Source organism: Myotis myotis, unplaced genomic scaffold (assembly GCF_014108235.1).
Source record: "Myotis myotis isolate mMyoMyo1 unplaced genomic scaffold, mMyoMyo1.p scaffold_m19_p_22, whole genome shotgun sequence".
Taxonomy (NCBI): Eukaryota; Metazoa; Chordata; class Mammalia; order Chiroptera; family Vespertilionidae; genus Myotis; species Myotis myotis.
The window spans coordinates 486,158-498,658 of NW_023416327.1; the positions used below are offsets into that span (position 1 = coordinate 486,158).

The 12,501-nt window shown below is 57.4% G+C and overlaps 1 protein-coding gene across 4 annotated transcripts in view; it reads right to left on the reverse strand.

The window, feature by feature from the left end:
* Nucleotides 1–3,320: 3,320 nt before the first annotated feature.
* ABHD17C (abhydrolase domain containing 17C, depalmitoylase) overlaps nt 3,321–12,501 on the reverse strand; it is a 33,312-nt gene continuing 24,131 nt past the window's right edge. The window contains exons 2-3 of one of the 4 annotated variants that reach the window (XM_036355472.1): nt 9,248–9,427; nt 3,321–3,689 (exon numbers count right to left, since the gene is read on the reverse strand). In XM_036355472.1, coding sequence (XP_036211365.1) covers nt 3,497–3,689; nt 9,248–9,427 — 373 coding nt within the window. In that variant the 3' untranslated portion in view covers nt 3,321–3,496. Of the gene's footprint in view, nt 3,690–4,777; nt 5,406–8,775; nt 8,825–9,247; nt 9,428–12,501 lie in introns of those variants that run through there. The other 3 variants (XM_036355471.1, XM_036355475.1, XM_036355474.1) reach the window with 3 other exon arrangements.

Below are 12,501 nucleotides of genomic sequence, written 5' to 3' on the forward strand. Positions count from 1 at the left end.
GACACCGCCCCCGATTGGCCCCCCACCCCGATTGGCGGTGAGGCCAGCCACCCTACTTCCTACGGCCCAGCCTGATCGCCCCGATCAGGGCGGGCCGGCTGGAACCCCATCTGTGCATGAATTCGTGCACCGGGCCTCTGGTGAAGTATATTTTTACATCATCTGCCATACGCTGTACAATGTCCCCCTCCCCCCAGTTTGTCACTAGGTTAGGCTATATTTTTAATAAGCAGCTTGTGTGTGGGGGGGATAAGAGGTTTTTATTTGTTTATTTCAGAGAGGAAGGGAGAGGGAGAGAGAGAAACAACAATGAGGAGAGAGAATCATGGACCGGCAGCCTCCTGCACGCCCCACACTGGGGATCGAACCCGCAACCCGGGCATGTGCCCTGACCGGGAATCGAACTGTGACCTCCTGGGTCATAGGTCGATGCTCAACCACTGAGCCATGCCGGCCGGGCGCAACTTGAACACCCTTTATAATAAAAGGCTAATATGCAAATTGACCTATCGGTGGAACAACCGGTCGCTATGACGTACACTGACCACCAGAGGGCAGACGCTCAGCCAGAAGCCGGGCTCAGGGCTGGCGAGGGCAGCGGGCTCCCGGCCTGCGAGAGGGCACAGGCCAGGCTGAGGGTCTCCCCCCTCCGCCGTACGAATGTCGTGCACTGGGCCTCTAATTCTTAATAAATCAAATCTAGACATTGATTCCTTGGCGGTTTCGAGCAGCAACGATAACAGCTCTGTTTGGGCAAGAACAGGGTGCTGAGCCAGCCCAGGGGGTGGGGGTGAAGGAAGGCCCTTCTCGACCCCAGAGCCTGGTGGGAGGGAGCCTTCCCATCTCAAGACTCCTCACCCAGAACCCCCTGTACCCGAGAAAGCCAGTGTCTCCGTCCTTTCCCCCCATCACGTGCCTTGGCGGTGAGGATTCCCGCCCCGGCCAGTGTGGCTCAGTGGGTAGAGTGTCGGCCTGCGGGCTGAAGGGTCCCGGGTTCGATTCTCGCTCAGGGCACAGGCCCTGGTTGTGGGCTCGATACCCAGTGTGGTGTGTGCAGGAGGCGGCCGATCCGCAATTCTCTCTCATCGTGGATGTTTCTCTCTCTCACTCCCTCTCCCTTTTTCTCTGAAATGGATAAAAAATAAAAACAAAAGTAAACAAGACTGCTTGACCAGACGAGGACGCCCCGGGCACAGAGAGGCGCGTTGGGTAGCCTGTTGCTGCACAGCTGGCTCTGGGTCTGGGTCTGGATGTGGGCAGAGGCAGGAGGAAGGGGGGTGAGATTTGGTTGCCCCAGTGATCAGATGACAATGTTATTTTGTCAATGGTGTTTTCCAGGGAGAAATTCCTGGCAGCCACATCACTAGATAAGGCTTTGGATTCCAAGGTGCTTTACAAAGTTTGTCCCCGTCTGGCGTGCAAGGTTAGCATTTATCTGGCCTGGCCGGTGTGGCTCATGCAGGGGGCAGCAGGTCCATGTCTCTCTCTCTCTCTCCCCCTCCCTTCCTCTCTCTCTAAAAGCCATAAAAGATCTTTTAAAAAGAGAAAGAGCCCTGGCCGGTGTGGCTCAGTGGATAGAGCGTCGGCCTGCGGACTGCAGGGTCCCGGGTTCGATTCCGGTCAAGGGCATGTACCTGGGTTGCGGGCACATCCCCAGTGGGGGACGTGCAGAAGGCAGCTGATCGATGTTTCTCTGTCATCGATGTTTCTAACTCTATCCCTCTCCCTTCCTCTCTGTAAAAAATCAATAAAATGTATTTTTTTTAAAAAAGTTCTGTCATTTCGACATATGTACCTATATGCTTTATGCTTTTTATTATTTATTTACCACAAGGAAAGGTCAGGAATTGTTATCTTTTACATTTTTTTTACTGTTTTCCGTTCATGGCAGCTGTGTCAGCGCTCCATGTGACGTAGGTGCTTATGCACGTGGGTTCCGACGTACGGCGAAAATCGCGTTATGTCCCGCCGTGGAACGGATCCCCGACGTAACGCGAGGACCTGCTGTATTTGATACTAGAGGCCCGGTGCATGAATTCGTGCACATGTGGGGTCCAGCCAGCCCGCCCTGATGCAGGGGGAGGGGGGGCGCCAATGGGGCTGGGGGAAGGGCTGCAGGCAGTTGGCCGGCCGGCTCCACCCCCTGCTCAAACTCCCAGTCAAGGGGACAAGGTGCCTATTAGCCTTTTATTACGTCGGATATGTATTCACTTGATGGTTTGCTTCAGTCTGAAAGTGCTGATGCTGGGCAGTCACCTCTTCAAATATTAAACAAACTCCCTCAAATAACTATCTTTGCCGACTCTGTCCTGCGAAATGCAGTTGCATTACTTGCCTCTCTAGGTCCCTGATATGCTCCCGTGACTAGTTCTGTGTGATGATGACGGACAAGGATGTACTATGAACAGTCCCTCCCTGTCCTGTGCTCCTTGGCCTCATGGCTCCGTTATCCTATATAATAAAAGGCTGATAGGCAAATTGTCCCCTGACCCAGAGTTAGACCCGGAGTTTGACCAGGGGGCGGGGCTGGCCAGTCAACCTCGGGCGGCCACTCCCCCCGGCTGGCCCGGCCTGATCAGCCCCAATCGGGGCGGGTCGCCTGGACCCCACCACCACCACCTGTGCAAGAATTCGTGCACCGGGCCTCTAGTGAAGTTTATTTTTACTTCATCTGCCATATGCTTTACAATGTCCCCCCCCTCAGTTTGTCACTAGGTTAGGCTATTTTTTTACTAAGCAGCTATGCTTAGTTATATGCTAATTAGACCAGACGTCTTCCGGACGTCCTTCCAGACACAGCCATGGTGGCAGGGGCTGAGGCAGAGGTGGTTAGGGGCAACCAGGCCAGCAACTTGTGTGTGTGGTGTGTGTGTGTGTGTGTGTGTGTGTGTGTGTGTGTGTGTGTGTAAGAGGTTTTTTTTGTTTTGTTTTTATTTCAGAGAGGAAGGGAGAGGGAGGGGGACAGAAACATCCATGATGAGAGAGAATCAGGCATCGGCTGCCTCCCACACGCCCCCCGCCACGGGGGCTGGAGCCCGCAACCCGGGCCTGTGCCCTGATGGGGAATCAAACTGCAACCTCCTGGTTCCTAGGTTGATGCCCCACCCCTGAGCCACGCCGGCCCCGGCCCTGCTACGCCTTTTCTCTCTGAGCTTCTCCCCAAAGTCTTCTAAGTTCTACCCGACGAAAGCCCGTCCGTCCCCTGACAAAGGGAGCGAAGTGCATGAGCCCCAGGGGATTCCTCCGAAACCGAACCAGAACGCGCGGCTCATCGTTCCTTTCTCAGGGGGGGGAAGGAAGACACAGCCACGGGCCCCGGCTCCGATCCATGCATCCTTTATTCCGCGGCGTCCGAGCCACAGCACGCGGTCCCGCCTGACAACGGTCTGAGGCTGACAGTACATTTAAGGCTTTTAAATTTGAGGAGGAAAAAAAAGAGAAAAGAAATGAAAACAAAACCCCTCCAAACCCAAACCCAAACCCCAACCCAAACCCCCTACCAAGACGAGCAGCGCAGCAACGTTAAGCATCCCCCGTGTCGGACGCGTGGGAGACGCATCTCCAGTGTCCAAACCCACGTCCCCGCGACACTGAGAAGGTGCGTTTTGTGGAATTTCACGGACATCAGTTCTTCCACGCGTCCACGGGCCGTTTGCTTTTTCTTCCTTTCTTGTTTTTTCCTTTTTTGTCTTGGAAATGGTATAAAAATTTGTTTTTAATAGCAAAACCTAGGAATAAAAACGTATTAACAAAACGTACTCAATCGTGTACATTACAAACTCGGAATCTGCAGTTCATTGATGGATCCTGACGGGGGGTGGGGGCGGGGGCCAGGACCCATCAGGGATCTATGCACAAGGTCATGGCAAATACGGACGGGACTTCGTAAAAAGCTTACGGGGAGGGTTCGCCGGGAGGAAAGGGCCGGCCGGGCTCTGGTTAGAGGACAAACCCGACCATCAACGCAGGAAAACTCTGTGGACGGAGTAATAAATGGAAACTTGAGAGAAAAAAAACAAAAAACAAAAAAACACCAGTTTCTTTTTGTTTAAGGACATTCCCGTGATGGCCCCATGGTTCTAGTTGCTGAAGCTGGTCAGGGAGGTCCAGTAGATACCCTTCCCATGATCTGTTTTGGGGAAAAGGCCGGCATGGTAACCAAAGTTAAGGGCCCCGGCCGGTGTGGCTCAGTGGACAGAGCGTCGGCCTGCGGACCGAAGGGTCCCGGGTTCGATTCCGGTCAAGGGCACGGACCTCGGTGGCAGGCTCCTCCCCGGCCCGGGCCCTGGTCAGGGGCTCGTGCAGGAGGCAGCCCATCGATGGGTCTCTCTCTTTCTCTCTCTCTCTTCCACTCTCTCTAAAACAGTGGTTCTCAACCTTCCTAACACCGCGACCCTTTAATGCGGCTCCTCATGCTGTGGGGACCCCCAACCATCACATTATCTTCGTGGCTGCTTCATCGCTGTCATGTTGCTGCTGTGATGAATCATCATGTAAATACCTGATATGCAGGATGGATTTTCATTGTTACACATTAAACATAATAAAAGCATAGTGATTCATCACAGAAACAATCTGTAATTATCTATGTGTTTTCCGGGGGTCTTAGGCAACCCCTGCGAAAGGGCCGTTCGACCCCCAAAGGGGTCTCGACCCACAGGCTGAGAACCAACCACCGCTCAAAAAGATCAATGGAAAAATAGCTTCGGGCGAGGATTAACCAAAAAATTAAAAAATAAAAGAAAGGAAAGGAAAAAGGTTAAGGAATTTTAGTCACCAGTGTTTCAGTTGCTCTATCACAGCTTCACCCGTGAATGTGGAGGACATGGGGGAGAGTGGAGAGGGGGGTCCTGCTCAAATGAACCCCAAGTGATGGGTAAGGAAGCCACGCAGCTGGGAGGATCCTCACACAGCACGAGAACCCGTCGTCCGCCCCCCAGCCCTCCTTCCCGACCCCCCACAAGGTCACGGAGCTGGGAGCCCACAGCAGGTCCGAGTCGGAGGTGGTGTGAATCAGCAGAAATTCTCTAGCTACGCGGCCGAGGCCTCCCGGCTCTCGGGTGAGAACAGTGAGAACGCTGGCGTCCGGGCCGTGGCCGTGGCCGTGGCCGCCACCCGGGGAGAGCGTGTGCGGGAACAGAGGGCCCGGAGTTCGCTGTCACTGAGGTAAGAACCCGGGGCGCCCTCAGGAGTTGGGGAGTTCGTGGGAGATGAACTGTTTTAGTCTTTCCAGGTATTGTGCGTAAAGCTCTATGTCATTGTGGCCGGCGCCCTCCACCCACAGGGGCTCCACGGCCCGCGGGCAGCGCTCGTACATGGCCAGGCCGTGCGAGAAGTCGATGACCTCGTCCTCCGTCCCGTGAATGACCAGCACCGGGGAGGTGACCTTGGAAATCTTGTCGATGCTGCAGAGAGAAGAGGGGGTCGGGGGGGGGGAAAGGACTCGTGAGTGAAGCTCACAGACGACATCCCACACCTCCCCCTCCTCCTCCTCTTTTTCCAGGACAGCGGTTCTCAACCTGGGGGTCGCACGACCCTTTCGCAGGGGTCGCCTAAGACCATCGGAAAACACATCTATAATGACAGATTGTTTTTGTGATGGATCGCGACGCTTTCATGATGTTCAATTTGTAACCATGAAAATAAAGGGTGTCCCCAAATTCACGCAAGAAGTAATTTTGATAGCAAACACAGGTTTATAATTAAAAACTATAAATTGTTTATTGATTCCTAAAGTAGACAGTCTAGGGTTATGTGTGGAATAGCACATCGGGTCCATGGCCTCCCCGGCTTTGCTGGCACGGACGCAAAGCCGCGGTCCTCATGGGTCTCCCTTGTCCCTGCTCCTGGGCCATCATTGGTCCTTGGTGATGCTGATCCAATGGAAGGGATTGGCATCCAAGGGCAGCAGATATGAGAATCTGATCCAATCAGCCAAGTCAAATCGGGCTTTTATTTGTTGTCGTTGTTAATGCTCACCCAGAATGCAAATCCTGCGTGAATGTTGGGACGCCCTTTACACCCTGCATATCAGGTATCTCCATGACGACCCATCACAGCAGCCACATGACAGCGATGAGGTAGCCACGGAAATAATTCTATGGTTGGGGTCCCCACAACAGGAGGAACTGTACTAAAGGGTCGCGGCCTTAGGAAGGTTGAGAACCACTGCTCTAGAAATTCTTAATTTTAAGGTACTTTTTATTGATGTCAGAGAGGAAGGGAGAGAGAGAGAGAGAGAGAGAGAGAGAGAGAGAGAGAGAGAGAAACATCCATGATGAGAGAGAATCACGGACCGGCCGCCTCCTGCACGCCCCCCACTGGGGATGGAGCCCGCCACCCGGGCCTGTGCCCTGGGCGGGAATCGAACCCTGACCTCCTAGTTCCTAGGTCGACGCCCAACCACTGACCTGGGCGTCCTAGGGACCTTTCTTTCTTTCTTTTTTTTTTTTTTTATATTTTATTGATTTTTCACAGAGGGGAAGGGAGAGGGGCAGAGAGTTACAAACATCGATGAGAGAGAAACACCGATCAGCCGCCTCCTGCACACCCCCCACTGGGGATGTGCCCGCAACCCAGGTCCATGCCCTTGGCCGGAATTGAACCCGGGACCCTTCGGTCCGCAGGCCGGCGCTCTATCCGCTGAGCCACACCGGCCGGCCGGGACCTTTCTCTTCGGGGCGATGGCGCACAGGGTTAAACAGTGACCAGAGCCGGGAGCCTTCGCCCTTGGCACAGGGCACCTCGCGGGGCGTGGGGCGCGGGGCGCGGGCGAGGAGAAAGGTCGCCTGTGCAGCAGGAGGGGCCGCGGGGACAGCGCGGGCGTGACGTCACACGCACCCCTCCGCCGGCGAACAGGGCCCGGCCCCCCGGCCGTGATGGGCGGCGCGGGGAGCGGGGCGGACAGGCGCCCGGAGGACGGCAGAGCCTCGCCCGGCCGAGTCCCCGGCCAAGATCTGAGCCGCCGCGGCGGCCGCAGCCTCGCAGGTGAAGAGCCGTGTTTATAGCCCGGCCGGTGTGGCTCAGTGGGTAGCGCGCCGGCCTGCGGACCGAAGGGTCCCGGGTTCGATTCCGGTCAGGGGCATGGACCTGGGTTGCGGGCACATCCCCAGTGGGCAGGGGGCGTGCAGGAGGCGGCTGATCGACGTTTCTCTCTCCCCCTTCCTCTCTCTCTAAAACCAATAAGTAAAAATTGTTTTTTAAAAGGAGGGAGTGTGGGCAGGCTAGAAGGGGTCAGTAGAAAAAAAACGGGGGGACATATGTAATCATTTCAAAATAAAGATTTTTTAAATATGTATTTTTATTGATGTCAGAGAGGAAGAGGGAGAGGGAGAGAGAAACATCCATGATGACAGAGAACCATGGACGGGCTGCCTGCTGCATGCCCCCCACTGGGGATCGAGCCCGAACCCGGGCCTGTGCCCTGACCGGGAATCGAACCCGGGACCCTTCAATCCGCAGGCCGACGCTCTACCCACTGAGCCACACCAGCCAGGGGCAAAAATAAAGATTTTTTTTGAAAAAAGAACATGGGAAGGGACCCTCCTTTAAGAGATCTTCGTTTTTCATTTCTTTCTTTATTATGTTTTTAATCTTCGCTGGAGGATACGTTCCCATGGATTTTTAGAGAGTGGAAGAGAGACGGAGAGAGAAGAGAGAGACATCGATGCGAGAGAGACGTGCGCCCTGGCCGGGAATGGAACCGTGACCTCCTGGTTCACAGGTCAAGGTCGACGTCGGCCCCTGAGCCCCGCCGGCCGGGCCCCCCAGGCCGCGTTTAGCCCAATGCCCGCACCCTCCACCCTCCAGCAAACACTGGCGGCTGCTTGACCGTTAAGGAGTGAGCTGAAGAGTCGTTCAGAAAGGCTGTTCCCTCTGTTGCCAGGGCAACGCACGCCCAGCACCTCCCTTGCAGCCACTGGCCGGCCTCTCGTTGCCAATTCAGCGCCAACCAGGCCGCCCGGGAGGCGCCCGTCGGCCACTTGGCATTCCCGGCCGCAGCCCTGGAGTGGGCAGCGCCGGGCGCTCCCGGGGCACGGAATTCACCGGGTCCCGACACACGCGGCCCTGAACTGGCTCACCCCGGGGGTGCCCGTGTCCCTCCTAGTAACAGCACAGGCCGTGTCATGCACAATCACATGGCCACAGTTCACCCCCAGCAACTGCAGAAGGACCCTCAAAATCCTCAAAGTCCGGCCGGTGTTGCTCAGTGGTGAGCGTCGACCTGTGAACCAGGTGACAGTTCGATTGCCGGTCGGGGCACACGCCGGGGTGCAGGGTTCGATCCCGGGCCGGGGAGCATGCGGGAGGCAAGCGATGGATGTTTCTTCTCACATCAGCGTTCCTCTCTTGCTCTCTCTCTCTTTCCTGTTCCCTCAATATCCATGAACACGTCCTCAGGTGAGGATTTATAAAAGTCCCTCATGGGCGTGCTCAGTGCTGAGCAGGCCAGCCCTCAGATGGAAGGGTCCCGGGTTCGAATCTGATCAAGGGCGCGGACCTGGTGACAGGCGGGCTTGCTCCCCGGCCCTGGTTGGGGCGCCTGCAGGAGGCAACCCGTGGACGTGTCCCTCGCATCCGTGTTTCTCTCTCTGTCTCTCCCCCGTCCCTTCCTCTCTCTCTAAAAAGCAATCCATGCCCTGACCGGTGTGGCTCAGTGGATAGAGCGTCGGCCTGCGGACTGAAGGGTCCCGGGTTCGATTCCGGCCAAGGGCATGGACCTTGGTTGCAGGCACATCCCCAGTGGGGGTGTGCAGGAGGCAGCTGATCGATGTTTCTCTCTCATCATCGATGTTTCTAACTCTCTATCCTTCTCCCTTCCTCTCTGTAAAAAAAAATCAATAAAAAATATATTTAAAATAAATGAATACAAATAAAAATCGATCCATGGAAAAGTTCCCTGGGGTGAGGATCCACAACAGCAAGAAGCAAACTTGCGGGCGCTTGCAGTCTGCCTGGCGTGTGCGCCCCACGCTAAGCGCCCGTCACGCCCTCTGCACGTGGCTCTCGGCGAGTCAGCGGCCCACGCTCCCCCGGTGCACGAACTCTGAGCCCCGAGTTCCCTCCCTCCCCCGGCGGGCGTGTCCGGTCACCCCGTGTCCCCGAAGGCGCCGGGACTGGGGGCGGTGACGGACGACCGTGAGGACTTATCACCGGCCCACAGTTACCGGGGGCGTCGGGCCGGGATGGGGGCGTGGGGCGCCCCGGGCACCGGCCACGCGGGCGGGCGGCGGGCGGGCGGGCTTACCTGGGGAACACGTCGAAGCAGTACGTCTTCCGGGTGTCGGGAAAGGCCACGCGCAGGCCGGACATGAGCGGCGAGTGCAGGATGACGGCGGCGCACGCGTGCCGGGAGGCCAGGTCCACGGTGGGCACGGTGCCGATGCTCTGCCCGTACAGGACGATGTTCTCGGGGCTCACGCCGTACCTGCGGGGCCAGAGTGCGCGCCGTGAGCGAGGAGTGGCCGGGAGAGAGGCCGGAGCCACGTGTCTGCCCGGCCGGCTGGCTCCGTGGCTGAGCGTCGACCTACGAACCAGGAGGTCAGGGTTCGATTCCCGGTCAGGGCACAGGCCCGGGTTGGGGGCTCCATCCCCAGTGGGGGGCGTGCAGGAGGCGGCCGGTCCGTGATTCTCTCTCATCGAGGATGTTTCTCTCTCTCCCTGTCCCTTCCTCTCTGAGATCAATGCTAATGTATAAAAAGCCAGGGGCTGTGACGACTTAAACAACCAGATGACCAAACAGGCTGCGTGGGGCAACCAGGTCGGCAGGGGGGGCAGTGAGGGGCAACCAGGCCAGTAGGGGGAAGGGGGACAGTTGGGGGTGATCAGGCCAGCACGGGGAGCAGTGAGGGGCAACCAGGTTGGAAGGGGGAGCAGTAAGGAGCGATCAGGCTGGCAGGGGGGTAGTTAGGGGCCACCAGGCAGGCAGGCATGTGAGCGGTTAGGAGCCAGCGGTCCAGGATTGTGAGAGGGATGTCCGACTGTCAAACCGGCAGTCCGGCATCCCCCGAGGGGTCCTGGATAGCAGAAGGTGCAGGCTGGGCTGAGGGAACCGTCACCCCCCCCCGCCCCCCACCCCCACCCCTTCGCACAGTGCACGAATTTCATGCACCGGGCCTCTAGTAAAAAAATAAAGAAAACCACAGTATCTTACACGCATGGGACCCCCATCGTACGCTTCGGCTTAAAATGAACGTGAACCCGGCAAAAGCAGGCGTTACCTCGACCCTCGGGACACGCCACGGACGCGCCACCTTCTACGCCATTTTGCAGCAACAGTGACCGGACATTTTTATTCTGAACCATTAACTGCATGCATTTCGCTCTACGATGTTATGGTCACCTCGCTCTCTGCGTTTCCCTGGATGTAGACGCTGTGGTAATCCCGTCTGTATTTCTGATATTAAAAACAGACGGCTCCGTGGCTTGGAGGGTCGAGGGTCGTCCCGTGCACTGGAACGGTCCCGGCGTGGCGCCCGGGTTGGGCATCCACCTAGGAACCAGGAGGTCAGGGTTCGATTCCCGGTCGGGGCCCATGCCTGGTTAGGGGGCGTGCAGGAGGCAGCTGATCCATGATTCTCTCTCATTATTGACTAGAGGCCCGGTACACAGATTCGTGCACTGGTGGGGTCCCTCGGCCTGGCCTGCGCCCTCTCGCAATCCGGGACCCCTCGGGGGATGTCAGAGAGCGGGTTTCGGCCCGATCCCCACAGGCCAGGCCGAGGGACCCCACTGGTGCAGGGCCTCTAGGATGCATAGAAGATCTTTGGTTAATCTCTTCCCGCCCTCCCCCCTCCCCCATCCCCCCTGAGATTCATCAGGCTGTTCCCTGTTTCCATGCCTGTGCGTTGAGCGTCTGCCCCCTGGTGGCCAGTGCGCGTCATGGCTACCGGTCGAACGGTCGCTTAGACTTTTATACATATGGATGTCTCTCTCACCCCCTCTCCCCTCCTCTCTGAAATCAATAAAAAGTTTTAAAAAATACAAAATACAAAGCATTTAGAACGCGGCCATCGGTTCCCCCTCAGCCTGGAGGATGTGCCCTGTGTGATCGCCCCGGGGGAACGCCCCGTCACCCCGAGGAGGTAGAACACGACCTGTTCGCTTTCCTTCGACGGAAGGCTTTCTGTGCCGACTGCACAGCGGGCTCTGGGGCCCCTCGCAGACACGCCGCATCCTGTTCAGGGGACCGGCCTTGATTCTGTCCCGGGGGGGGGGGGGGGCGTCCACGTCCCCTCGGAGGAAGCGAGCTTGGCCCAGGGCCCCCAACAGGGAAGTCCCTGGTGTAAATATTCCAGGGCTCCAGTTCCGGGTGGAAATACCTTCCGTCCCAGGACAGAGGCGAGCGGCCAAGGGCACTCAGGGGCATGTGAGCTGCAGGAGGAGGGGGTCTGAGCGGACGGAGACAGCCTCACAGACGGGAGAGCCGCGCTGGGGGGAGCGGAGGGGCCGACCTGCAGGGAAGCAGGTGGGTAAACAGGGCTGTCGGGCAGAGGACACAAACACTGCCAGGAAGGGCGGCCTGTGGGCACGTTCTCGGCCAGCCACACCCTCCCGGCCGTGGCCAGAGCTGTGCGCTCACCATTTAATTATGAGGAAGAGACAGAAGCATCCATCGCTGAAATATGCTCATCCCCCCCCCTTTTTTAAAAAAAAATACCCGGGACCCTTCAGTCCGAAGGCCGACGCTCTATCCACTGAGCCACACCGGCCCGGTCTAAAGTGTCCTTTTCTGAGACAGTCTCCCGTGCCAACAACGTCACCCTCAGAACAGCACGGCGTCCGGGGGACGTGCCCTGCGAGGAGGCCTGGGGAGGTGGCAGGGATGCCCGTCTCCACAGCCTCTCAAAACAGGTCAGGACGCACGTTACCTGGTTTTTGTAAAGCAGTAACCCCCCTCCCCACCCCCCAGCCCCCGTGTGCGATGCTTCCTTCTACCCCAGATGTTTGAGAATTCCTCCCAGACGGTGCTGCAGGCAAGGGCTTTGGCGTCGGGTCCAAACCCACCTTCAGAACAACTTAATTCCAGCCCTGGCCGGTGTGGCTCAGTGGATAGAGCATCAGCCTGTGGACTGGAGGGTCCCGGGTTTGATTCCGGTCAAGGGCACAGGCCCGGGTTGCGGGCTTCATCCCCAGGGTGGGGCGTGCAGGAGGCGGCTGATCCATGGTTCTCTCTCATCATGGATGTTTCTCTCTCTCACCCTCTCCCTTCCTCTCTGACATCAATTTTGGGGAAAAAAACACACACAAAAAACGAGAAACTGGAGAAACTGGAGAAACTGGAGAATCCGGTGTCTGGGGGTCTCCTAGGACGACAGCGACCGCCACAGCACACAAGACACTCGCTTGCCGATGGCTCATCTGTGGCCGTCACGCCAGACATGGCTCCGTCCGTCCCTGCGGGGGAACCGCTGAGACACCCACGGGAAGCCCTGGGCGCTCACACGCACTGGGGCAGAGAGCTCCCACCTGCTGTATCTTTTTAAAATATATATATTTTAT